Here is a 27,692-nt window from a genome sequence, read left to right on the forward strand (position 1 = left end):
TTGATGGAACTGGTCTGGGGAGGGGGAGAAAAGTTGGAATGGGAGGATGGGGAAGGGTTGCCAATGTTTTAATTTAAAAACAGAGTCCCTGGGCATCAGGGTTGGTGGCAGAACTAGAGCAGACAGAGCCAGGTTAGAATCTGGTGGGGTTTCGCAGCTCGTGCTGGTGAGGGGCAGAGAAATACTGGCATGATGAGTACAATATTGGCTGGCTGGTAATCGTGCCAGGGGGTCACTGTGAGTAACAGAGGCCAGTGAGATGTCTCTTTGTGTCAACAGCTCCTCAACCTGTCAGAGAAGCGGCATGACATCATCAGGCTGAACCCCAAGGTGAGGGAGAGAAGGGTTTGGCCTCAAATGCTTATATTGACCTGGGGACGGAGTTTTGTGGTGGTGGATCTTGAAAATTCTCACAATGGAAACTTGCAAGATAACTGTCTGTGCCTTTCTAAACACAAGGTAAACAGATAGTGAGTCAAGCTTGCAGCCGTCACTTTTGGCCGTATGCAAATCGCACATTTAAGGCACATGACTCCCCCAAATAATCATAGGAACTTTAGTTTGTTAAGGGTGCTAGGAATTGTAGCTGTGTGAAGGGTAAGCTACATATTTCTTTGATTTGCATTTTCATAATTAAACTTGGGTTTCCAGTAGCAGGATATAGGGAACGTAAGAAGCTGCCTTGTGCTGAGTCAGAGTGTTGGTCCAGCTATTTTCTGCATTGACTGAGGTAGCAGATGCTGTGGTGGGGCACTGCTGCTCACCAGTTGGTCATATTGTTGTTGCTGCTGCTGCTTTTTAGTGGGATTGGAGAAGGAGGAACAAGGTGGCAGTGAGGTCAACGTGGTACAAGACCACTGGGTTGGCTCTGCCAGTGCACTTGCACTGCAACAACTCTCCTCCTGGAGGTCAGATGTGTGATGCCACTCCAGTGTCCACTCCTGCCCGGTAATGGCTCTCCAGGTTCAATCCCCAGCAGGGGATTGATTCAATCCCCAGCAGTGGTCCCAGGTTCAATCCCCAGCATCTGGGAAAGACCAGAGTCTTTCCCAGATGCTGGGGATTGAACCTGGGACCACCCGCATGCAAAGCAGATGCTCTTTCCCATTGCTCTGTAGTAAAAAATAAAATACAACCTGACTCTCTTGGCTCTGGTTCCATTTGTTCTGCCTTTGTATACGCACGTGCCTCCTTAACGCCCATGCTTCTCTCTCCTTCCCGGCACAGGTGCAAGACTTTGGCTGGCCAGACCTCCACGCCCCACCTTTGGACAAAATCTGCTCCATCTGCAAAGCCATGGAGACCTGGCTGAACTCAGACCCACAGCATGTGGTTGTGCTTCACTGCAAGGTGCAGAGGGAAATTCCCTAATTTTCCTGGCCATTATAGATGGGCATTTAGGGGAAGTGGCTGTGGATGGTGGAGACAGAGGGGACTGCAAAGACACCAGAGACTGAGGAAAGGGCTTTTGACTTCTGCAAGTCATGATCTGTGGGTTCTCACAGTCATTCCTCTGTCTCTCCCCCTGCCTCTGAGTTGGTTCCCAGAGTTTTTTGGGAAACTTCTTGCACTCCTAGGCTGATGGTCCTGCTGCATTTTATGGTCCGAGCTCCAGTGTTTAATGCCCCCCCCTCTCCTTATCCCTCTTTGTGCCAGGGCAATAAGGGCAAGACCGGCGTGATCGTAGCAGCCTACATGTACTACAGCAAAATCTCTGCAAGGTACCAAGCAATGTGGGGAGGGGGCTGTAGTTGTGTGTGGTAGGCTGTGACTCTACTTGGCTTCTGTCTTCAGCTCAAGACAGAGACTCCTCAGGGGGCAGCATGCAGGCACCCACTGGCCTCTTTCCTTCCTTCCTTCCTCAGTGCAGACCAGGCCCTCAGCACACTGACCATGCGCAAGTTCTGCGAGGACAAGGTGGCTGCTTCTCTGCAACCCTCCCAGAAGAGGTGAGGCCTGCAGCTTCACCCCCACCCCACTTTCCCCTCTTCCTCTGCTGTCATGCATGTGAAATAAGCTGCAGGATGGGTGGGAAACGCATCATGGCAAGGCGTTGCAGGGGTGTTCTGTGAGAAACTTTAAGAAAACACAGAAATGGGGTGGATGTGTTTGTGTGCACGTTGCACTAGATACGAAGCCCTTGTGCCTGAGGACCATTCTGGCCATCCAGCATGCTCTTCTGCTCTCACAAATCCACAAGATCCTCAGGGAGAGAAAAGGTGCTGGTAGTGTTAGGTGCAATAGCTAGGAACAAAGGGAAAATTCAATTCAGTTCACGTTTAAAGACAAATCTACCAGGTTTGCACTTTCTGGAACAATCCACAAACCGAAACAGCCATCCTTCAAAAGTTGCACTTCTCCAAATTTTGCACTGCAGTTCTCCAGCTAAGGGCTCATCCATACTTGAAATTGCCCCATTGCTTTCCACTGGGAAAACCTGTGGTTTAATGCTGAATCGGAACAAACGGCAATCTGCTTTTCCACAGTTGTTGTTTGTTCCGATTTAGCACCAAAGAGCAGATTTTCTGGGGGAAAATAGCAGGGCAAAGGCAAAACTGCTCGGACGTTTGCCTAGATTGTACGGGACAAGCAGAAAGCAGCTTGGACCCGTGCTTGCAAGGCATGGGACAAGTGGACGTGTGGATGAGCCCTGTGTAATTTGTTTTTTAAAATGCATAGACTAGGGTAAACTCTGCATAAAAATGCATATACTAGTAAAAATAGCATAAAAATGCATTATATTTGGGGAAATTGCTTTGCTAAAATGTGTATGATAGGCAAAATTGCATACAAAAATGTGTATTAGGAGAAATTTGTATTAAAATGCTTATGCATTTTCATGAGGATTTAAAAATGGATTTCATGATGTGGAGACTTGAACTTAAGAATGGAAAAATGAGAAACCGAGAAACCAAAAGTGATAGATTTGCCCACTCCCAGTGCACCTGCAGTTAACAGGGGCTGCATAGCTGTTATGCTCCCACCAAGCAGACCTGGTCATCTGGACAGGTGTAGTAGCTGCTATGCTGTGTTGCAGAGATTTGGAGATGGAGAGTGAAGATGGAAGAGGAGCAGTGATTCAGGGGGCTAGTTGTAAACCTCCTGTTAGCCTGATAAAGCCTGGAGGCTTTGGAGCTGTCAAAGCCAACTGAATCATCTGAATTACCACCTGGTACAAGTGAATTTCCCCCCATATACACATACAAAAGCTCCCTATACATAGGTAACTAGGCATTGGGGAGCTGGATTCCAGCCAGCTTTTCTCCCCAAGATGCTGATTGTCTAATTGTGGAGATGTTTTCTTCCTTGGGACACTTCGCACCCCGTGGGCTGTCAGATGTGGTACGACACAGATGGGGACTTCCCACCTATTGGGGTTCTTGGCTGCTATTATGAAACAGGGAGTTTAGAGGCTAAGGGGTAGGTAAAGGAGGAGGTAGGTTTGAGACCCAGAATTTCTCCTGGAATCCTGTTGGTAAGCCTAAGAGCTTGTGGCTGACCCTTCTCTCTTTTCCCTGTGGACAGGTATATCCAGTATTTTAGTGGGCTACTCTCAGGCACCATCAAGATGAACAGCAACACCCTGTTTCTGCACCATGTTCTTCTCCCAGCTATCCCTACCTTTGGGGCTGGAGGAGGTAAGTGCTGCAGGTGATGTCCAGAAAATACATCTCCCCATTCAAATGCAAGACCGGCATGGGCGTGGCTTAAAAGCCTGCTTGCACCTCCCGTCCGTTCTTGCACGCATTTGTGCATAGCACTATTTCAGGTCAAACAAGAGTGACCAAAAGGGTGAGAAAAAGCAAGAGGGAGAGAGGGGAACTGACCTGGCAGGGTTTTATAAAATTGAGAATAGCATGGAGAGCACAAATAGGGAGATTTTTCGCTTTCTCTCATAACACTAGATCTTGAAGTTGCTCATTTACATTGATCGACAATTCTTCATGTGTGGGACCTGCAGCAAAATGTTGCAGTGTGAGACACACACACACACACACACACACGGTTCCTTTTCCCATTCCCTGTGTCTGCCACCCCACCTCACCCTGCAAAAGCTGTCAGCAGTCTGTGCCTCCTGGGCATGCTCCATGACTTCACTGGTGGGCTGTTTTAACCCTCACCTTTTAGGGTTCCCCCCCAAAAGATTTCTTTGTACTTGGGGTTTTCTAATTGTGTTGAAACCTCCCTTTTGCAGGTGGGGGGCTACCTAAACAATGGCACTTAAAGCCCAGTAAAGAGCAATACACTATAATAAAGTTAGGGAATTCACTGCCACCAGATGTGGGGGAGGGGCATGGGTTTAGATTGCTTTTGATCTGAGACAAATCTATGGAAGGGACACCTGTCAATGACACTCTTCGTTAGGCTGCCTAAATGAGAACCCATGTTCAGAAGCCTTGGGCTGCCTTTGTGCCCTGTTTGAAGAATTCCCAGAGGTATCTGACTGGCTGCTGTTGAAAACATGATGCTTTTATCACCAGCAGGGCTCTTATATCCCTAAGATTGTGCTAGGACACAAACATAGGAGAAAGTGTGAGTGTGTATACAGGGCTAGTTCATCTGCCAGTAAACTAGGCAACCATTCAAGGGGGTCACAATTCAAGGAGTACCCACAATCTCAGAATTAGAACACAAGCCCCATGTTATTGTGCTAATTATGGTATGCTCTCCAGTACATGCTGATCTGAGTGTGCACCCCATCTGCATGAAATGAGGTTGTAGAATGAACTCTTTGTTTAGGCAGGGAAGCTGGTCCTGATGCACATTTGACCTATGTAAGGCCTTGTGAATAAGAAGATTCCACATGGTGTAGGTGTGGAATTGTTAGTATTGGTGCTAGAACTGAAAATCAGTAGAGTCACCAAATTACATACACATGCCCAACTTTCCTTAGGAATTGAGTTTGTTGGCCTGACCCATCAGGCTTCTCTTACGTTCTTATCTTTCCTCTTCCAGGTTATCAACCCTTCTTGAAGATCTACCAGTCCATGCAGCTGGTGTACACGTCTGGGATCTAGTGAGTATGAGTAGGTTCTGCCTTGGGCAAATGCCTGGGTCACCCTCTGAATTCTTCATAGATAAGGGCCAATCTCCTTGTAGCTTCCATCCCAGCTGTCCTTCTGTTTCTTCCTGTCTTACAGCAGTCTTCATGGTTCTGGTGGAACTCAGAAGCTCTGCATCAGTCTGGAGCCAGCCTTGCTCTTGAAAGGGGATGTCCTGGTGAGTGCTGGCAGGAGCTCAGGATGTAAGGTGGGAAGGCTGGACTTGGTGGACCTCTGATCCAGCAAGACGCTTCTTTATATTCTTAAGGAAGAACTAAGACTCAGAAACGCAATTATGCCGTAGCTGGTAAAGAGATCCCAAGTATGCTATCTTCCTTGTAAATGTAGAACATGCTGTTACATAAGGGGTAGTGAGATTGGTGGCTTCCATATATTATTGGACTACAACTCCCATCATCCCTGACCATTTGCCATGTTGACTGGGGCTGGTGGAAGTTGGAGTCTAACAACTGGAGGCCACCACACTGGATACCCCTGTGGAGTTTCTGACATCATTATTTAAAACAAACAAATGATCCACTCTGTCTCTGTTTTTCCCAGAGAAGGTGACTCAGAAGTGGCTCACCTCACTTTTGCCTCTGGTCAGCAGGTTTACATATTTTAAAATAATGTCTCAAAAAATTATGAAATCTGTTTGACTGGAGAAGACTGAGGTAGGGGGAGTGGAGAGGAAGTGTGGGGGTGTACCCTGAGTAGCGATGGCTCGATCTCAAGCAATTGCCCTTAAAAAAAAATTTTTTTTAAAAATTCAATCACATTCACATTTAGGATTCTCTGAATCCCTTGACTTCCCTCCGCCCTTCTCTGGTTTTCATTGTCAATCCCTTTTTATTCAGCTTATCCTCGCCCCCCCCCATCTGTTATTAACTTTTCCATTATATTTTGTCTTTTACAAGTATTACTCTAATCCTGCCAAGGTTTTTAGTTGTTTACAATGTTCTCTTAAATAAGCTATAAATTTTTCCCATTCTTTCCTGAACTTCTCCTCATCCTGGTCTCTGATTCTCCTGGTCAATTTTGCCATTTCAGCATAGTCCATCATCTTCATCAGCCATTCTTTTCTGGTTGGAACCTTGTCTTCTTTTCATCTCTTTCTCAAGCAATTTCCAACACTCCTAGGAAACGCTGACAGCCTTATTAACTGTAATTAGCAGATTCACCACTTCATCTGTTTCCCACACTCTTAGAGTTTCAGTTTTCTTCCAGTTTGGCTGAAGACAAAATAAGTTTATGCATAAAATAATTGCTACTGGATCTCTGGACAGCTCATCATCCAGCATCTTCAGTCTGGATTCATGCTTCCCACAGGCACCTGGTTGGCCACTGTGTGATCAGGATGCTGGACTAGAAGGACCATTGGCCTCATCCAGCAGGATCTTCCTATATTCTGAATCAAATCAAGTACTTTCCGTCAATGTTCCTTGACCATGAAAATAATGGTGCTACTGTACATGTGTACAAAATCTGTGGGCTTGGTGTATGTGAACATTTGAGCATGCCCAGACAGCTGTGTATGGTGGGTAATAGCAGAAGCCTGCCTGCCAGCTGGGAGAGCTATGCCTCGAGGGATCATTATGTTCATTTCCCCTCCTTTTTCTTAGGTGAAATGCTACCATAAGCAGCTCCAGGGCACTGAGCGTGATGTTGTGTTCCGGGTCCAGTTCCACACCTGCACCATCCACAGCACCCAACTGTGGTTTGGTAAAGATGAGTTGGATGAAGCCTGGAGAGGTGAGAGCAAGAGGCCTAATCCTTGGGCAACAAGAAATCAAAGCAAAAGGGTGGCATTCAACTCAGAGCTGACCTGTTGAAAGTAATGGACCCAACTTAGTCTTGTTCATTAATTCCCCCAGGTCTACTCAAAGTCTGGTAAGGTTAATTTATTTCAGCATGAGTTTTTGTAGACAAGAACCTATTTCTTGCCACAAAATCTCTTCGTATGCTTGCTGCAGCAGACCAAGGCCTGGTCTGCATGTTCAGCAAAATTCCATGGTAGAGTCCATCCCAGGCTGTACCACTTTGGACTTAAAAGAGAAGGAGTCACATTTTGAAACTGTCCCTGCAAGTGAAAAATGTGCTGCACATGGACATTGGGGGGGGGGGGGAGGGTAGGCCAGAACCTTTTCTCCCTGGTGCGTTATTTATCTCCATGAATGAGGGTTTTTTTTGAAGGAAGCATTCAGAAACTGAATTTAGCCTTAAGTTGTAGAGGCCAAGATTTTGCTGAACACGTGGCTCTCCTAGAGTCTAGTTCTGCAAGGTTCCACTACAGGACGCACCTTGAGAACAACCTCAGGTTTTAGGCGAAGGGGGTTGCAAGTGCATTTCAGACTGAAGCCAGTGTTTGCGTGAACATGGCATGTGATGCAGGTAATCACTCCTGCCTTTTAAGAGCCCAGGCGCAACAGTCAGGCTATTCACCTCATATCTCTGTTTTCCTTCCCTAGATGAACGGTTCCCATTTGAAGCAAGTGTGGAGTTTGTCTTCTCTTCCAGCCCCGAGAAAATTAAAGGTGGGTGAATGACAGAGTTGAAGGGATATGGTTGCAGTACCATGAACTACGCCACAAACACCTCCTCGGTCATTCCACAAGTCAGGTCTCAGTGCATGGCCTAAAGCAGGAATGGGGAACCTCAGGCCCCTCTGGCCTCTCTTGTCTGACCCTTGCTGCACCCACCTTTGCCTTTGGCCCCATCCCCACTGGCTTGTGGCAGCCAGGGGTGGCAGTCTTGCTGAAGCTGAGCAGGTCTTGATCTGGCTTAGATGGGAGACTTCCAGAGACCCCTACATGCACTGCCTTGAGTTTTGTATAAGAAAGGTGAGATGTAAATGTATTAAGGAAAGGAGGGGGAGAAGGACACCAATTTGAACTGGAACATTTGGGAAACAAAGCAATCCAGACAACCAGGAATTTGCCTGCTATCTGTTGTCAATGTTTGTGAGTGGGGGGGGGGGTCTTCAAACTAGTCTGCAGAACATTGCACTGCCTTCTAGCTTCTCCAGTGATGTGGCACCAGGAAAGTGCCAAATCTGTGCCCACCCACCTCAGAGCAAGCCCAGCCAAGCTGACAGCACCGCCAGCCATGAAGGGCAGCTCAGCTGAGCTGTAGTTTTCCTGCAAGATGTAGGGGTGGCCACTAACCTGGGTGGCTTTAAAAGAGACAAATCCGTCTATGCTCTACCGTCCACTGTTGGAGGCAGCATTCCTGGACATCACAAGTGGGGAGAACGCTGTTTGCCGGCTTCCCATAGGCACCTAGTTGACCACTTTAAGAAACTGAAATTGTGGCAGTTTTATGAAATACATTTTATGAATTAAATAAAACCCGAACTTTCTTTGGTCTGATCCGGCAGAGATGTTCCTATAGGTTTTTTATTTGTCTTGTATTTTTGCTTCTCTCTTGGGACTGCAAGAATTGGGGTGGTTTATCAAGCATCTTGGAAGGCCACAATATATGGCTGGCGAAAGGTGGTGTGTTTGGTGTGTTGTGCTGATCTGCCTTTAGAGAAATGGTGTCATTTGGAAGCATCTTAAAGTACCATGGCACTTTGGGGGGGGGGGAGCGGGGGTGATATCTTCCTTGCTTAGAGTGATCCTTCCCCTAGACCATCAGACCAATAGAAACACCTTTTGTCCTGCAAATATTGCCAGTGGTGAAGGGGGGGGGGTGAGCAAGCATCATCTGTCGATGGAGATCAAAGCAATTCCTTCTGCCATAAGTTCTTTAAGCTTCCCATTTCCTTGTATGGTCAGGGCTGTGTGTATACCATGATTGCAGGAGTGAGGGTGGGCAGAACTAGGCAATGAAACCCACAAGGAAAGAGGCAAACTGCAAGCAGACCATGGACTGGGAGGTTTATTCCTGTGGAATGAAAACCATAAGAAGTATAGTTTCGATTTCAAGTCTTCTGTTGGCCAGCAGGGTGGTGACTATGGGTCTTATATTCTTTCACTTCAAAGATAATTCATAGAATCATAGAATCATAGAGTTGGAAGAGACCACAAGGGCCATCGAGTCCAACCCCCTGCCAAGCAGGAAACACCGTCAGAGCACTCCTGACATATGGTTGTCAAGCCTCTGCTTAAAGACCTCCAAAGAAGGAGACTCCACCACACTCCTTAGCAGCAAATTCCACTGCCGAACAGCTCTTACTGTCAGGAAGTTCTTCCTAATGTTTAGGTGGAATCTTCTTTCTTGTAGTTTGGATCCATTGCTCCGTGTCCGCTTCTCTGGAGCAGCAGAAAACAACCTTTCTCCCTCCTCTATGTGACATCCTTTTATATACAGTATTTGAACATGGCTATCAGATCACCCCTTAACCTCCTCTTCTCCAGGCTAATTCATTTGGGAACCTTCTGCCAAAATTGTAGCATTTGCCAGTGGGGTATCTCAGAGTAGCTGCAGTGGTCTTTCATCCAGGTGCTGATGGGATCCACATTTCCTTAGCTTCTGTAAAGCTTCAGAATCGGAGGGAATCCCTGACAAACCAGTGTGCAGATGGAGAAAAGCAAGTTCAGCAGATCAAGCCTTTATTTTGCTTATTAATTTTTGGGGTTGGTAAACTGCCACTCCAAAATGGAATCCAGATGGCTTGAATTTACTGTCGCTGGAATTGAAACTGAAAACCAGGGGTCAGTCAACATGACATTCTGATACGTCTGTGATGACCCCAGGGCTTTCAGGGTATTTAGGTGCAGATGTCCCACAAAGTATAGTGGTTGGAGTGTTGGACTAAGTCTAGGGAGACACAGATCCCCAAATTCCCATTTAGTCATGATGTTTGCTGGGTGACTGTCCAGTCACTACCCCTCAATCTAACCTACCTCACAGGGCTGTTGTGAGGATATAATGGGTTTGGAGAAGCAGGTACACAGCTTGAGCTTATTGAAGGAAAGGCAGAATAAGGGCACTAAAACCACCTTACTAGGATATATGAGAAGGGGGTGGAGAGCATTTGTACAATGCATGTCTCTGTATGCTCTGCATGCCAATCTATTTGTTTATTTAAAATGTTTAAAATGCATCAAAAAGAATTCCATGGCAGGGTACAAGCAGAATAAAATATTGAACTTTAAATCTGTAAATGCATCAAATTTCGAAACAACATAAATGACAGCAGAGAAAAAAGCATCATTCTTCAAAGGTGCAGGAGTGACTTCCTCCGTCCAAACAAACTCACAGCTGATATTGCATAAATGCCTGGGTCAATAGATGTGCTTTGAGCTGGCAATGAAACAGGGGGGAAAGAGTGTCAACCAGACTTGAGTGGAAAGGGCTCATGTCCCATAACCAGGGGGCCACCACAGAGAGAGAGACCATAATTGCACACCCCTTCAGGATGCTGACCAGAGACAGAGCAGAACGCCTGGTCTCCGGGGTAGCCAGATTTTTACCTTTACTTCAATGTCATTCCCAATGATAGTGTTTTATTTTTCCCATTGCAGTGAAAGGTAACCATTAACTGGCATAGCAGAAAATGAAGAAATGCACTCCTTACAGGGGGCTTGACTAGATCTATATCCTCATAGGCCCATCTTGGGCAGAGTGACAGAAACGTGGGAATCCTGTTTTAAAAACCCCCACAGATTAGGCTTTTTAAAAACGTTGTCAGTCATGCTTGAGCCTGTTGCAGAAAATCCTAGGTTATACAATTATGTAAATATGCACATCCACAATCCTTTTATAACTCTGCTGACTGGTGTGCAGCCATTGGAATACGCTATCCATTCCATACGTTATCTTGAACGCACTTAATCCTTCTAATGCTGAGATTCTCTGGCGCTTCCTGTCTCTTTCCCCAGGCCGCGAGACCTACAGGAACAATGCTGCTGTTGCAGTAGATTACAACATCTCCAATCCCATAGTGCGCTGGGACTCCTATGAAAACTTCAACCTGCATCATGAGGACAGCCTGGAAGGTACACAGGGAATAATAATAATAATAATAATAATAATAATAATAATAATAATAATAATTTATTATTTGTACCCCGTCCATTCCTGCAGTCTCTTCCTAGCACTTACACCCTTATTGCCACACTACTTGGGCAAGACTGTGTATGTCTGTGTGTTTTCTGCAATTCCTCACTTGGACCCAGGATTTGGTATTTGCAGAACTGAGATTTTCTTGATGCAGAAGTCTGGTTGCCATGGCACAGAATTCTGCTGCTGTATTTTAGGATGTACAGTTGAGTCACATCATGCACTGGGGTTATGTTCCAAGGGTAGTGTGCATATACAAAAATCATGTATAGGCAAAATTGCCTTCTTCTGGTTGGCTGCTGGCTGACAAGGCAAGGGCACAGAGGAGCGGGGAAGAGCCTTGTGGTGAGACCTTCTTAGTGTCTCCACTGCCTCCCCTCACTCAGCTTGTGGAAGGAGGAGGAGGAAGGTGGTCCGAGAGATGAAGGCAGATCCGTTACAGCCAGAAGAAAAACTCTGGAAGGGACCCTGGACTGGAGCTGCAGCCAAATGCATATAATTGAAATCACATAGGATTAATGCACATAAGATGTGACTCAACCGTACACACATGCTTATATCTAAGCACCATACACTCTGCTTATATCTAAAAGTGGACAATATTGAGATTAGTTTTTGTTTCCACAAGGATGCTTCAGGCAGCTTTCTGCTCTTGGCTCTAAGGCTTCTTTCTAGTCTGAGCTGTGTGCCACAATTCACTCAGCCCATCTTAACTTCCTGCATTGGTTACACTTTGAGTAGATGAGCAGAGCTCAAAGTTCTCCCTTGATTTTTAAAGAAAGTTGGTGTTTCAGAGTTTGAAACCCCAGTCTGGACAGGATGATGGGGCTCCTCCCCAGCACAGACACATCTGGACTAAAGTGACTTTTTTGCCCCCGGGAGCTGTAATCCCAGCAGCTGGTTTTTACGCAGTCAACCCTGATTACAGTTTCCTCCTAACATCCACTTAAAGTAAACTCGTTAAGAACTAAAATAAATAAAATACCGAAGGGAGTAAGCAAATGGGAATTTAATAGTTGTGGCACGTCTGCCTCAAATGCCAGAAAAACGTCAACAGGATGGAATAAAACTCCTTCCTCCTTCCCAGCAAGAGCTGATATTTAGAGAAAGGAGGCCATCTTCTGCAATGTGTGTGTGTGGGGAGAAAGAGTGCCATAAATTTGGAAAATAAAGTATAACGATGAGTTGGATCAATGGATGGATGAGTAATGGCCTCTCAGAAAGGTGTATATATGAGGGGGGAATGCACCCTTCACAGGCCCCAGTGGACCCCCCCCCCATACACACACTGGACAAGGCCTGATTCTTTTTCAGCCATGTTCATTAAACCAAAACTATAGCAGAAGGGAGACAGTCGTTTTTAAGAGAGGTGAAAGTGATTTCAGAGAGAGGCTTTGCTTTCTGCAATATTCACATATATTTCTTTTGACTCGCTGTAGCTTCTGGCCAAATTGGTTTTCCAGGATTTTGAAACAAAATAAAGGAACCTAGAAAACCTGATTACCAGAAATAAAAGTCGGAAGCAGCCCACAAAAGGCATCCCCGCTTTCAACCCAGTTTTAGCTCTAATCATCTGTCTCCAGCCATGGGATGAAGATAGGCTTGGTGTTTATTTTAAATTTTTTTACTTTTAACTTGTTTTTAATTTTTTAGATTTAACTGTATGTTTTGATATTGTTATAAACTGCTGTGATATATTTTAATGATACAGCGGTGTTAAAAATTTTTTATAAATAAAAAATAAATAAAAGGATTTTAAGAGCGGCCAAAGCAGGTTCTTCATCATCGAAGGAATCTGGTTCCATAGCTTGTACAACAAACAGCCACTAGCCAGTAAGTGCTCCACTCTTTGCACATCAGGTGTGCTTGCTCGCCTTTTTGTCACTGTTTTAAAGAAACACATGTAGGCTTTCTCATTTATACACACTTTGCCCAATTAAATAAACAAACTCCCTTTTAAAAGAAGTTTTTTAATTACTTGAGGAACTGGAGCACAAACTCATAGTCACAATATATATTTCACTACTTGAACCATGCTTTTCTGAGGTAGATGGGGCCAAGTTTTTAAAGGTGCAGGGTTGTTCTTGAGGGTGGCCAGTTCATGCAGTAGAATATGCTTCTGGTCCCCAGTCCACTGTGGAGAAAAGAAGGCAAGAGCTGTCAAAAATATAGATTCCATAGGTGATGTCATCAGGTGTGAGGCAGGTGAAGATGCTACTGCCAATGCACCATCAGAAGTGTGCTCCTGAGGTTGCACTGGCAAGGGAAAGCAGACTTGTCTCTTCTGCCCATCAGCTGATGGGCTGTTGAGCCAAAATCTGGATCTGATGTGCAAGGGAGAGCCCCATGGGGAACTTGTTCACACACCTGATGCCTGAGCTGAGTGTGGTGCTTTGAAGTTCTGAATGCAGAACTTTGAAGCGCCCAGTTACTTGGTGCACAGCCCTACCCACCTGTCAAATTTGGCCTGCAAGGCTAGATCCTGATAAGAATCTGGCCCGCAGAGCCAAAAAGGTTCCCCACCCCTGATGTAAAAGTTGCTCATCCCCAGTACTAAACCATGAGCGTAGAGCGTGAGGCACCTGGACAAACGTGTTCCAGGCACACAGGCGCAAGCCACTGACTGGGGAGACTCCAGGCCACATGTGCCGTGTGAATGCCAACCTCACCTACTGCTCTGCATCACCCACAGCCTTCCCTGAGTAGCTGTTTCACTTGTCCTTTGCAGATGTCTTGCACACCCGGGGCCCTCTTGATGGAAGCCTTTATGCCCGGATCAAGAAGAAAGGTGACCTGAGTAGCTTCTCCTCCTCCACCACCAATGGCAGCCCCAGAGGACCAGAGTCCCCTCCGCAGCAAGGTGGGCGCTTCCTGTCCATCAGCAGCGACTCGGGACACTCCTCCCTGCTGACCGAGAAGGCGGACGAGAGCACGCCACCGTCTAGGCCACAGCCCACAGCTGCCGAGAAGGAGGAGCTGGACCGGCTCTTGGGGGGCTTTGGTGTCCAGCCTCGGCAGCCGAGTGAAGGGAGCTGTCCCCGTGCCCTTTCCCCTTCTCCTACCAAAGAGAGAGAAACAGCCATTTTGGAAGATGAGCTCTCAGACATCGGTCAGCCAGGAATCCACTTTTCCTACCAAGCTCAGCGCTCTGGCCTGGCCCGCCATTGTTCCTGCCGCCTTGGGTACCGTTCCCACAGCCCTGAGAGGCCTCACAACGTGGCCTACTACAGACCAGATGGCACTCTGGAGCGGCGGCAGCCCCTCTATAATGGCGGGCCCTCTCATGCGCATCCCGAGGGGTACGAAGAGAAACGGCGGGTGTTCCGCTCCCTGTCCGAGGGCATACAGCCCCACGCCTACCCCTTCGGCCATGAGCCACTGCCGCCTCACAGCCCCAGCCGGCGGGAGCATGAGGAGCTGCTCATCTTGGAGGACCCACCCACTTTCTTATGCCCCTGCCAAGATTGCCAAGAGATGGCTCGTGAAGAGGCAAGGTTGCCCACGGCTGCTTTCTACAGCCTGCGCCTGGACCGTGACCCTGATCTGTGGGGGGTGGAAAATGCAAGGCCACCACTGCTTCATCACCCGCTCCACCGGGAAGGGCAGCCTGTGCCACTTCTAATGCCCGCTACCTATGGGCACCACCATGTGCCCCATGGGCAACACCAAGCCTTTAACTTTGAGCCCAAGATGGTGGCAGGGCACATAGGTCACACTTACCCAGCCCACCAGAGGTCCAAAGTGATGGAGGAGAATGCCGAGGCGTTTCCTTACCCCCGCTATGGCCCCCCTTACCCTCCAGGGCCATCCTACGCCTACGGCCGGGGCCCAGCCAAGGCCTGCCTTGTCTCTGGATACTCTGGATCTCCCCACTCCATTTCGCCAACCAGCCCCCTGTATCCACCAACCAGGAAGCAGGGCTATGAGCCCCCAGAGAGCAGCGACGAATTCCTCCTGCCAGCACCTGTGGAAAGGCAGCGTGGTGAGTGTGACTCTCATGGAGGGGCTCCATTTCCAAGCCAGCGCAGGAGGCATCCTAGGCATTCATAGCCAAGGGTTCCCCCCCCCCCCGGCCAAGGATTTCAGGTTCAGCAGTTATGGGTGCTGTATCACGTGGCTAGAGAGGAACCAGGGGTGTGGTTCTTTCTGCTAGGAAAAGGGCAAGGGCGAACGTCCAGAAACCCTAGTGCAGGGACAGGGAACCTGTGGCCCTCCAGATGTTGCTGGACTTCACCTCACCATGTTTACCTTGTCTGTGAATGAAATATGCAGAGTAGCAGGACAGTAACTCAGCTGCCTCTGTATACTTATATATACATATATTCTGTATATCAGTTTATCTGCACACCAGTCACCAGACAGTTTCTTTTGAAAGACTGTGTGTGTGTGTGTGTGTGTGTGTGTGTGTGTGTAATCACTAATTTGAGGGGAGGGCAATAGAGAACACTTTTGTGCATTAGTCTGAAAATACGCCTGCCTATTTGTACAGACAGCACAAATGATGTCATTGCGCAAACTGCTATGTACAAAAGCTCACTGTGAAAAAATGTCCCCTGTGCATTTCAGAAGCCTGCTTGTATACACAGCTTTATTGCCAAACAGGTAGACCTGGTATCCAGACATTGTGCTTCTACATGCTGCTGAAACCCTCAGTTGTTTCCCTGGCCCCCTCCAGCCTTTAAGGCTATGTACACATGAACAGCTTAGAAGGCAACCAGGTGGTTCTTTTTCTAAATTTGGATTGAAGCTGGTGTGGGGGAAAGCACATCAAAACATAAGGCAAGTCAGGATAGATACAAGATAGATATAAATGGCAGCTAATGTTGTGCACATACCACTTCCCAAACCTTGGGGGGGGGGGGGCGGATCCCAATGGGTGCAGAGTAAACAGGATTGTCTACACAGCCTAATTAATTGCACTGCTGCTACAATCAGCTTCACAGCCCTCCCCCTTTCTTTTTTTCTATTTTTTAAAAACCCAAACAGGTAGCCCAACTGGACTGCATTTCAGAGTTATTGTACACTGTTGTGCAAACTCCCCCTCCCTTTAGCACAATGGGCATTATAATACTGGGTTACTTTGCAGGGCTGGTGTAACTTGTGGTTTTTTGGGTATAATCATTTTAGACTTTCATCTGCATTGACATTAGGAGAATAATTTTTAAAATGTTTACAGACTCTGGGGGGAGTATGTGTATGTGTGAAATAACAGAAAGATTGTGGACCCTTTGCTGCTGGCTTTCATTTTTGAGTTGAAAGGTGAGCCATAATCTCCCCAGTTCTCAGCCACTGGCTCCTTTCTCCCCTTCCCTGGATACCCATGAGCCCAGCATTCTAACCATTACTCCGTACTACTAAACATATCTAAGGGGTCCCGTGCAAGAGCAGAGGCAGCTATCAAATGCTGGGCTTTTGTTGCCACAATGCCTATGCAGGAGAGATCCTATGAAAAGCGATCATTGTGCCCAAGGCCCTGGAATCTGGGACCCGTTCCCTATGAATGTGTCAGCTTTGTGGTATTCCAACAGACCACCTGCATTTCCTCTCCTTTCCTTTCCACAGAGCTGCAAGACTGCAGGGATGGCATGATGGCCTGGCATGACGGTCCCATCTCCCTTCCGCAGCATCGTCAGGAGGTACGGGCTCACTGTGCAGACATCTCTGGCTCTCCCACTTCCTTCCACACCAGCAGTCCAGTATTCAGCAGTGACAGGTGGGTGCACCACAGAGAAGCCGGCACACATTTCCTATCTGTGGCTCTTTCTAAAGTAATCTTTCTGTCCTATTTCAAAGTCAAAGCCAGCTGTCAATCATCATCCTGTAGAGCGACCTGTAGAGCCATTGTTTGAACTGTGTTCCAGAAAATGTGCCAGATTTTTTGAAGCATATCAGGCGTTCCTTGGTGAAAAGGTCAGGAATGTTCCCTAAAAGACAGTCTAGTATTCCCTTGCAACTGGCAGCCACTGTGGCAGTGCTGTCTCTGTGTGCGCCAGGGCATGTTGTCAGGCGGCTCAAGCAGAGCATCTGGGCTATCGACCTGGCTCTGAGAAACAAGGTGCTCAAGCTGAAGTCTGGTGACTGGTGTGCAGATAAACTGGTCAATGGGTATTAATGTTTCTGGTTAACTCTTATTATTGCAAGCAAGTCAGCAACAACTTGCCAACTCCTGATAAGTTCAGAACTGCCTCTAGGCAATGGGGCAGAAGAACTGTGCAATCACTGAGGTGGTTGCTCAGCTGAGCCAGTAAAACAATACTGTGGGCCAGTCAATCTTGTGTGCATTATGTGAAAGGCTGTAATCCCGCCCCCCCCCCCCCCCCCATAAGCCACCTTGACGATCCTCACTGGGCAGAAAGGCAGTACCAAACTCGAATAAAGGCTTCTCCACACTCCTCTTTGCCACTTGTTTTCTTCTGTTTGCCCTGTGAGTTCTAGGCATGGGTAAGAGAGGTTTTCCTTTCATCCTTCCGCTTTCCCTGGACCCCCTGCAGTTTACTACTGAATCAAAACAAACATCAATCTGCAGAAAATCTGACTGACGTTTGTTCTGACTCAGTGGAAAACATGGGGTTTTTCCGGGGAAAGTGGCAGACAAAAGAAGAACCTCTCAGACCCCTGCCAAGAGATCAGGACAAGCGGAAGCGTGGATGAGCCCTAATAGTAATCTGTGGCCCTTGGATACACTTGGGTCCCTCCCAGCCAACTACCAGTTTGAGCGGCTGTGGCTTTTCCCCTGCTTGCCAGCATGGACATCTTTTTCTGGTCATGCTAGATGCTATTGTCAAGATTTATTAATGATACGCTTTCTCTCTCACAGCCCTGGCACCTTCAAGCACAGCAACAAGGCCACCAGCCCTCCTGAAAACGTGCTGCGGCTGAGCCCCGAAGAGCTGGCTTCTCCTGGCTGGAAAAGAGGCCCAGAGAAGATGGCGTCTTCAAGCAGCCCCGCACAGATGCTCACCCCAATGCAGGCCTTCACACACCTCCCCACTTTCCGCCCACAGGCTAATGGGACTTCTCTGAGACCAGGCCTCCAAGCACCACAGCTGTGCCCCCACACCCACTGTTCTTCCAGCCCTCCACACATCACCCCCTCACCCACAGCCAAACATGGCGTCCCGGCAGAGGACCAGCCACACCAGAACGGTTCAGAGAGCTCTAGCCTCCAGGCCACGGCAGTCTCCTGCGAATCATCTGCTGAGGGAGCCTCACGGCCTCAGCTAAGCCCCGTCATGGAGAGACCGGCCCTGAGGAGCAGCTTACGGGTCCCTTGCTACAGCCAGCCTCCTCCCGGCTGCAGAACTGTGTCCAGCGCCCCAGCCTCACCTCAGATCCCAGCAGCCTACAATGGGCAGCTGCACTGTGAGAGAAATGAGGCCGAGGGGAGCCCCCTTCTCCGGTGCCCCAACAGCAGCCCCTCTCTCGGGCCCTACCCAGTCAGTGTCCAGCCGCCAGCCCCTGGCTATGGTTTCGCGGACCTGCAGAGCTCCCCAACCCCGGCCTTCCCCATTGCGACAGCCTACTACACGGGCGCCGAGAGCAGCCTCTCCGAACGGGAGCCGCTCTGCGAGCCACAGCAGCCCCCGCTGCCTGAAAAGCATCACATACCAGCAGCCAGGAACTGGGAGAGGAGCTCACCACCTGGCCGTAGCCCTGGCTCCGCTCACCATGTCACATTTGCACCTGGCGTGCCTGATGGCAACACACCTGGCCCAGCAAACAGCTCCGTTCTTAGAACAGGTATTTGATGTGGCGTTTGGCTCCATTGTCTCATTTTTAATCCCTTGCTGTGGCTTCCTAAATGCCCACCCTCTGCTTCCAGCTCTTAGTTGCTCTGCAGCTCCCTTCAGTATCTCAGTAACTAATTTGGATGTAGGACACTGAGGTGGTCCTCATTCCCTGGACTGTACCAGTTCAGGATGCAGGTGGGGACCGTGTGTTTTGAATGCTCCCACCTGTGAAAAAATACCATGTGCATCAGGTTGAAGGCTATCCGTCAAGCCCTGCTCATGTGTTACTCACCTGCAGGGGGTTAAGTGTGAAGTTGGCTTCTAGGCTCACTCCTGACATCATCTTTCAACAGCCATGCGTTGTGTAAAAAAAGCCCAGTGAGTGAGCTGCTGCTTGTGTGTAGGGGCTTCACGCGGTCAGAATCAGGTGTCCCAATCACGTAGAGTAGCAGCTTTCACGTGGGGTTTTCTTTCCACACAACTGCATGCAACACATGGTTGTTGAGAGAGACTAATTCAACATCAGGAGTCAGGCTAAATTCCACATTGGTGCCTGACATGTGAGTAACACGTAAATAGGGCTTATGAACCCTTCTCCCTGACAAGCCAACTTTCTGTGTAGAAGAGCATTTAGCCAGGCAGCTGAAATGGTTTCTGTTGTGAGGAAGGCTCCAACACTTGGTTTTTCTAACTCAGCAGTAGAGGCCTTGATCTCAAATGGTGTTAGCTGTAAGGAGAAGCAGGCTTCCTTTGAACCAAAGTTCCCTGAGGCTTAGCCCTGAAACCCAGGGTCCAGACTGAATAAAATATGGCACTCCAGCAACCTCAAGAATCTAAGTCCATTTTCCTCATTCCATCTAAAGCTGTTGGCTGGGATTTGTTAGGTTTTAGTATTCTGTTCTGTTGATGTTGGTTTTAAATGTTATAAACTACTGTGTGAACAGAATCATAGAATCTTGGAGTTGGAAGGGACCCAGGGGTCATCTAGTCCAACCCCCTGGAATGCAGGAATCTCAGCTGAAGCATCCATGTCAGATGGCCATCCAACCTCTGCTTAAAAACCTCCAAGGAAGGAGAGTCCACCACCTCGCGTGGGAAACTGTTCCACTGCTGAACAGCTCTTACTGTCAGAAAGTTTTTCTTAATGTTTAGTCAGAATCTCCTTCCTTGCAGCTTGAAGCCATTTGAGTCCTACCCTCCAAAGCAGGAGAAAACAAGCACCATCCCTCCTCCATGTGACAACCCTTAAGATATTTGAAGATGGCTCTCATATCTCCTCTCAGTCTCCTCTTTTCCAGGCTAAGCATATCCAGCTCCTTCAAGGGCTCCTCACAAGCCACAGACCCCATTGATTCGGGAATAATGAGGACATGAAGCTGTCTTATGCTGAATCAGACCATTGGCTCATCTAGCCCCATATTTTTGGCTCTGACACACAACAGCTGTCTGGAATCCTTGCCTGTCCCCTGAGATCCTTTCGAATAGAGACTGAACTTGGGACTTGGGTCTGTGTTCTACCTGTGACCACTCCCCATTGTAATATTGTGCTAAGAGTCACTTGGGACAGGTATGGGAAACCTGTGGCCCTCCAGGGGCTGGTGGACTCCAATTCCTATCAACCTCAGCCAGCATTACAGACGATGGTCAGGGATGATGGGAAATGTAGTCAGCCAGTATCTGGAGGGCCAAAGGTTCCCCATCCCTGACTTAAGAATAGTGTAAGTTAAGCATGTCAAACACTCTTAATGGGCTGCAAAAAATGTTTTGTGTTAGTATTAATGTTGCACGTTTTAAAAGCCATTGCTAACACTGTTGCTTGTCTGCCTTTTGTAAAGAGAGCCACACTATCTTCCATTTTCTTTTCTTCCAGATTCACAGCAAGAGAACCAGGTTAGCGTCAAATTTGTCCAAGACACATCAAAGTTCTGGTACAAGCCTCATTTGTCCCGGGATCAAGGTACACCATTCCCAAGCACTTTTGCCTAGTTTGGATAGGATCTAACAAAATCAGTATTTGGCACATTCTCTAGAGCAGGCTCTCCCAACCTTGTTTTTAAAAAGCATCAAAGAGCGCTTAATTCAAGAACTGCTCTAGATCTGTCGTGCCATTTAGTTAATCACTGTGAAATATGTGTCTGCTTGAGTTGTGACTCTTGATGTTAACTTCATGTTCCCACTGGGTGATCATATTTAAAATGTCTCTGCACTGTAATAGCATATGTAATCAGGGCCATAGCTAGGGGGGGTGAGGTGGACCCCTGCCAGGGGCGCAGGCGGGGGGGGGACCTAAAATCAGCTGCCAAGACCCTCCGCCAGGCACCCTGTCCGGCCCGCGCTCCCTGCCCGCAGCCCAGACAGGGCAGGGAAGAGGGCGTGCTGGGTGGCGCCTGCTCTTGGCTGCCCCCCTCACCCCTTGGCCCTCCTGGCATCTGGGTTGGCTGGGCAGCCTGGCGGGGAGCCTGCGTGCGCCCCAAGCGCTCCATCCTGTTTGGCTGTGAGGCGCCAGCTCTGCCTCTCCTGGACTTTGCTCAGGGTTGGGGCTGGGAAGGTCCCCCAGCCTCGTCCCCTGGTGCTGCCCGGCCCACCTCACTGCCCGCACCCCTGCCTCCCCGGGCACCAGGGGAGAGTCGCCAGCTTCAAAGCCTGCCTACTCCAGAGTCACTTCTTTTGTCTCTCTCTCTCCTTTCCCTCCCTCGAGGATGCCAGCTTGAATAAAATATATGGGGGGGGGGGACAGGTAAGCACCGCCCTGTATAATCGAGATGGAGCACATGCACACTATTTGAATGGCAATGCCCATTAACTGGGGGACGGACAGCATCTTCATAATATTTGGGGGGGGGGTGAAGGAACCTGGGCCACAAAGAGTTGGCTCCCATGCCCTTCTCCCTGTTAAAGTGGGGTGCTCCCCACTTTATGCGACTTCACTTATGCACGCAGTGGCCTGGAACGTAACCCGTGCATAAGTGGGGAGACACCGATGTACCATCACGTAGGTCAGCCTTCCCCCATCTTGGTGTCCTATCTCTGTTTTGGCCTCCTTCCGTCAGAATTCCTTACAAACAAGAATTCATTACCAGGTGAAATGCATGAGGAATTGAGTGGGTGGAGGGGGGGTGGAGGAGAGGCGGAAAGAAGAGCTAATTTGTCCATCGCTAAGGGGCGCTATCTGGATGGTTCTGCCAGGGGTGCAAGATCACCTATCTACGGCTCTGTATTTAATGTATGTACAGTGGTACCTGGGGTCAAATACGTAATTCGTTGCGGAGGTCCGTTCTTAACCTGAAGCACCACTTTAGATAATGGGGCCTCCTGCTGCTGCCGCGCTGCCGGAGCACAACTTCTGTTCTCATCCTGAAGCAAAGTTCTTAACCCGAGGTACTATTTCTGGGTTAGCGGAGTCTGTAACCTGAAGTGTCTGTAACCCGAGGTACCACTGTAATAGCAAACACTTGACTTTTTTTGTATTTGCCTGTGTTTTGGGGAAATGGTCACTGCTGCTTCCTGTCTGCTAGAGAGGAGGCAGCCAGCCATCATAACCTGTGAGTAGCAAGTGCCTGTAAAGAAGTGGGTGTCCATTTTACACAAGGAAGTACCAGGGACCCCAGTTGGTACTGGGCCTCATTCTGAAGAATAATGTAGTGTGATGGTAGAACTGCAGGCTTCTGCATACACAAGATTTGATACACTAACATTTTTGCTCCTGAGCAGCCATTGCCCTTCTGAAGGACAAGGAGCCTGGGACCTTCCTCATTCGGGACAGCAATTCCTTCCAGGGGGCCTACGGCCTGGCTCTGAAAGTGGCAACACCTCCACCCAACAGCATCAACCACTCCACCAAAGGTAAAAGCAACAACCCAACACTTCCTGACTTGCAGCAGTAGCTACAGCCCCGTGCGAGAGAGTGCCTGTCTCCCAAGCAGTTGCTGCAGCGTTAGAAGGAAAACTCTGATCCTAAACCTGCACTGCCTCACGGGACACCTTTGGGAGAAGAAAAGGCTACAGAGTAAACCTCTACTCAAATATGGAGTTCCTAAGATGGTTGGTTGGCGCCTTGTAAGCCTCCTTCCGGCAACTCCTACAGCCCAGCTGGTGCCAAACATCTTGCTCTGCTTTCCTTTAAACCACATCTGTGAGGGCAGGGTCTTGTCATTTGGGCAAACCTTTCCAGCCTCCCAATACAAAGAGTGATGGGCAATTTGCCCCTTCTTGTCCATTGTCCTCTCATCTGCGACTGACAGACAGGCACGCTACACCCAAGGAGTAAAGCCTCCTCTCAGTATCGCACAATATGAACACAGCTGCTTCTGACATTCCCGTGCCTCTTAGCCGTGTCCTGGCCATGTCCAGCCGAGAAGGGAAATGCGGAGGGGAAACTGAGAAGGCTGGCTAATAGATTTCCTTCCATCCTCTGCCCATCCCTCCTCTTCAAACTACCCAATTCCTTCCTTAGCCTTTTATCCCGTCAAGAGTGTTCTGAATTGCTGGCTCTTAAGCCACAATGTTTTATGTGATCTTTGTCCTCGTATTATGTGTTCCTGCTCCCCTTCATCGATAGGTTTAGTTTTTATTGTATCTGTGCTTTCTTAACTTTATGAACCCCCAGAGGATGTGGTTAATTGGAAGATGCATAAATAAGTTTCCATCCCTGGCAAATTCTCTCTTTGCTTGAGAGAGGTTGGAAGAAAAAGTATATAGAAGAGACCCTAGCAGCCATAACTGATGAGTACTCTGCTCTTCCTGAGAGCATGTTGCATAGGGAGAGGGTAATAATAATAATTTATTATTTGTACCCCGCCCATCTGGCTGGGTTTCCCCAGCCACTCTGGGTGGTTTCCAACAAAGATTAAAAATACATTAGAATGTCACACATTAAAAACTTCCCTGAACAGGGCTGCCTTCAGATGTCTTCTGAATGTCAGGTAGTTGTTTATCTCTTTGACATCTGATGGGAGGGCATTCCACAGGGCGGGCGCCACTACCGAGAAGGCCCTCTGCCTGGTTCCCTATAGCTTTGCTTCTCGCAATGAGGGAACCGCCAGAAGGCCCTCGGCGCTGGACCTCAGCGTCCGGGCAGAAGCTCCTTCAGGTATACTGGGCCAAGGCCGTTTAGGAGTAGGGATGGACAGTTCATCCTATTTCTGCACAGTGTCAGTTTTGCCTGTGTTTATTCATAAAAGTCCATTCCATCCCACTTTCAGGCTGATCTGTGAGTTTCATACAAAAATTTGTATGTAAGTTCATATTTCATATCCTTGTACACATTTCTAAATATATTCTGAATGTTAGAAATATGCACTTTTGAAACATATTTTGATACATTCATTGAACTGAGAACTGCATTGCAAAATTCAAAGAAGGGCAAAACCTAAAGGATAATTACATTCTGCTTCATATATTTGCTGAGGAGGTGCAAAGTAGTTAAGTTCACTTAAAAATACAAACCAACCAAAATTCTTCTCCATCCTTCCATAGGCGATCCTGCTGAGCAGCTGGTGCGTCACTTTCTGATTGAGACAGGACCGAAGGGGGTGAAGATCAAAGGCTGCAACAACGAGCCCCATTTTGGTGAGTGACTGGGATAAAGAAGAAGAGGTGCCCATACACCTGGCACATTCTCATTTATATTTTGCAGTGTAAAAAGTTACACACATACCTAAGCAGATAAGTATTAAAGCCACCAGCTTGGAGTCTTGAAGGGTAAAGCTATCACTGGCTGCCAGCAGGATGTCTGTGTTTGCCTGTGTTCTGCCACAACAGTTGAAGGCAGTAAGACTTCTGAAGTCCAGTGACTGGAAGGAGCAGGAGGGCAGAGTGCTTGGGTCTTGCTTGTGGGTGTCCTACCAGCATCTGGCTGGCTACTGTCAGAACAGGATGCTGGGTTAGATGGGCCATTGGCCTGATCCAGCAGGGCTCTTTGTAATGTTATTATGTACCTTGTGGGGCAAGTGGGCGCTACCTCCAGGAAGCTCATGATATCCTCATCTAGAAAAATTACCATATTTTTCGCTCTATAGGACACACTTTTTCCTCTTCAAAAATTAAGGGGAAATGTGTGTGCATCCTATAGAGCGAATGCAGGCTGCACGGCTAAGCCCAAAGCCAGAACAGGGAGATGGAGCGCTGCGGAGCACTTCATCTCGCTGTTCTAGCTTGGGGTTAGCTGCGCAAAGCCTCCGCAGGGCAGCGGGGTGCATTCACCCCGCTGCCCTCCAGCGGCTACAAAGGCTGCCCCCGCAGCCAGAACAGCGAGACGGAACGACGGAGCAGCGCTTCCTCCCACCGCCAGCCCCACAAGCTCGGGGGCAGTGGGAAGGCGGCACGCTGCCTTCACGCTGCTCCCCGACCTAGTCTTTGGGGCTGGCAGTGGGGGAAAGCAGCGCTTCCCCCCGCCAGCCCCAAAGAGCAGGTCGAAAGGAACCTGAAGCCTCCGGAGCCCAGCGGGAACTCCCGCTGGGCTCCGGAGGCTTCGGGTGAGCGCACCTTGAACGCACAGAATGCACCTTCTTTTAGAGGGGGAGAACAAGAAAAAAAAAATTCCCCTGTTCTCTCCCTCCTATGGTTCGTTGCGTCCTATGGTCCGGTGTGTCCTATAGAGCGAAAAATACAGTATGTTATGCTTTTGCCAGGGAGGTTAAGCAGTGCTCCAGGTTTGAGGGAGGAAGAGGGTGCTTGCCATGTGCAGGGGGGGAGATACTGTCAGGTGGCTGTGCAGGAGAAGCAGTGCTTTGCCCCATGGCTGTTCCTCTTCTCCTTGCAGGCAGCTTGCCAGCCCTGGTGTCCCAGCACTCCATCACCCCCATCTCCTTGCCTTGCCGTCTCCGTATCCCAAGCAAAGGTAAGAAGTGCTCAGGAAGATTTTGGGAGTCAAGCGATCTGGGTGCAGTGGGGACATAGTTTGGCTATAAATCTTGAAACAATCAAATATATGCCTTGTATGGCAGCTTCCCCACATTAAAGCAGAAAGGGGCAGGGGTGTGTGTATTCCAGGCAAGTCATTATCTCTGCTGCTTGGATTTTATCCAACTAATGTCTACTCAGAGTAGAACCATCAAAATTAATGTACAAAACTAGCAGGTCCATTGATTTCAGTGCTTCTGCTGTTAGCAGGATGCGGCCAAGTTTTACAGCTCCTGTTTCCCATGCTGGTATAAGCAGTGTGATGGCTCAGAGATAGAGCTATGGATCAGTAAGTCTTCAGGTCAGATCCTGACTCTCATGAATTTATCAGGTGGCTCTTGCCACTCAGCCCCACACCCTTCATGTACCTTACAGTTGTAAGGATTACAAGATAATAACCGCAAAGTGCTTTCCACCCCTGGAAGTACTTCATTAAATGCTAAGGTTTATGGCAGCTTCATATTTACCACACCTGCAACCCACCTTTCTCTTAAGAAGCCCACGGCAGAAATTTAACTTTACAGCCACCCTGTAGGTTGGGACGAGGGACACTAGTCTTTACAGCTGAATGAAGTTTTGAACTTTGTTTCACCACATGCAAGCCCCACATGCTGTAACCACTGTGTGCATGTTAGACAGTGTTGTCTCTCTCTTTGCCTCCCCCTTTCCAGATCTTGTGGAGGAGTGCACAGAGCTGGCTGTTCCCACCAACATGAGCACAGCTGCTGATCTGCTGAAACAGGGAGCAGGTCAGTACCAAAGCAGAGAGGGAGGGCGGAGTGTGTTCATTTTTTTCGACCAGCAGCAGTTTAGAGAATTCCACTTCTGATATTCACAGGTGAAGGGGTGCATAACCACACAGAGTGCTAAAGCCCCATTATTATGACTTGCTTGCATGAGATCACCCAATGTGGGGCTCGAACCCACAGCCATGAGATTAAGAGTCCCATGCTCCAGTGGCTGCGCTATCCCAAAAAATAAAGGTGGTATACAAATTAAAACTGAAAAATAGAAGTAACAAAACCTTGTTTTTTGTTCTTCGTGGAAGTTGAGATGCACAAGAAGCTGAATATTGCACTAGATGTCAGTGTCACTCAAGTAGGAAGATATATTAGGCTATTTTTGTCACAAATAGGTAAGGAGGTCTGTAGGCATTCAGCAGCAGATACAGCTGTGGAGTCCTGGTCAGTTTGAAAAGCTGCAAAGCAGCAAGGAGAGGATGAAATTCACAGGGGAGAAGAAGTGATTGAGGGAAGGGTTGCTTAACCCTTTCCCTGTTTCCCACTTCCCACTGCAGCCTCTTCCCAACCAAGGCTCGCTAACATCTAATTCAGACTTTGGTTTCAGCAGCGGAAAATCAAACAAGGATGAAATGGAAGGGATTCTCTTAAGTGTTTGGAAGCCTGAGCAGATGGGGAACTGGGTGGGTCTGAGCTGTGTGGTTATGGAAGGTGCAAAGTTTTGGACAATCCATCTCTTTCTCTCTCCCCCACCTCCCCTCTTCCAAATTATAGCCTGCAGTGTGCTGTACCTGAGCTCTGTGGAAACAGAGTCCCTGACAGGCCCACAGGCTGTGGCCAAGGCAGCAACCAGCACCCTGGGCGCCACTCCTCGTGCTTCCGCCTGCGTCGTGCACTTCAAGGTGTCAGCCCAGGGCATCACGCTCACAGACAACCAGAGAAAGTGAGTCACCCTGCCTCTGCTCTAGGGGCACCAGGATACCTGTGGGCCAAGTCCCTCCTCTCCTCCTAGTATGCTGTTGTCTTCCCTGCCCATCTTGATACGTTTTGCTCTTCCCGTGTATTTCCTTCTTCCTGTTGTCATGAGAGAGACCCACAGTGGGTTTTGCACCCCTCCTCCCTTCTTGATTCAGGAAAATTTCCTTCTACCTGCAGGCTCTTTTTCCGGCGCCATTATCCTGTCAGCAGCGTCACTTTCTGCAGCACAGATCCTCAGGACCGCAGGTAACCAGCAGCTTAGCCTGGCTTTGCCACAGGCTTTTGCTTAGGTTGCG

At 48.4% G+C, this 27,692-nt stretch overlaps 1 protein-coding gene across 5 annotated transcripts in view; it reads left to right on the top strand.

The window, feature by feature from the left end:
* The window catches only part of TNS2 (tensin 2), a 126,872-nt gene that overhangs the window by 91,989 nt on the left and 7,191 nt on the right, over positions 1 to 27,692 (top strand). For all 5 annotated transcript variants that reach the window (XM_080989637.1, XM_080989641.1, XM_080989639.1 and 2 more), the window contains 20 exons: positions 280 to 330; positions 1,228 to 1,350; positions 1,657 to 1,721; positions 1,866 to 1,949; positions 3,526 to 3,638; positions 4,957 to 5,017; positions 5,142 to 5,220; positions 6,665 to 6,794; positions 7,511 to 7,576; positions 10,868 to 10,984; positions 13,777 to 15,030; positions 16,611 to 16,761; positions 17,866 to 18,788; positions 20,649 to 20,735; positions 22,490 to 22,621; positions 24,254 to 24,346; positions 25,539 to 25,616; positions 26,350 to 26,427; positions 27,193 to 27,361; positions 27,574 to 27,642. In XM_080989637.1, coding sequence (XP_080845763.1) covers positions 280 to 330; positions 1,228 to 1,350; positions 1,657 to 1,721; positions 1,866 to 1,949; positions 3,526 to 3,638; positions 4,957 to 5,017; positions 5,142 to 5,220; positions 6,665 to 6,794; positions 7,511 to 7,576; positions 10,868 to 10,984; positions 13,777 to 15,030; positions 16,611 to 16,761; positions 17,866 to 18,788; positions 20,649 to 20,735; positions 22,490 to 22,621; positions 24,254 to 24,346; positions 25,539 to 25,616; positions 26,350 to 26,427; positions 27,193 to 27,361; positions 27,574 to 27,642 — 3,923 coding nt within the window. The remainder of the gene's footprint in view (positions 1 to 279; positions 331 to 1,227; positions 1,351 to 1,656; positions 1,722 to 1,865; positions 1,950 to 3,525; positions 3,639 to 4,956; positions 5,018 to 5,141; positions 5,221 to 6,664; positions 6,795 to 7,510; positions 7,577 to 10,867; positions 10,985 to 13,776; positions 15,031 to 16,610; positions 16,762 to 17,865; positions 18,789 to 20,648; positions 20,736 to 22,489; positions 22,622 to 24,253; positions 24,347 to 25,538; positions 25,617 to 26,349; positions 26,428 to 27,192; positions 27,362 to 27,573; positions 27,643 to 27,692) is intronic.

Source organism: Podarcis pityusensis, assembly GCF_964106645.2.
Source record: "Podarcis pityusensis genome assembly, chromosome: 2".
In the NCBI taxonomy this organism is placed as follows: domain Eukaryota; kingdom Metazoa; phylum Chordata; class Lepidosauria; order Squamata; family Lacertidae; genus Podarcis; species Podarcis pityusensis.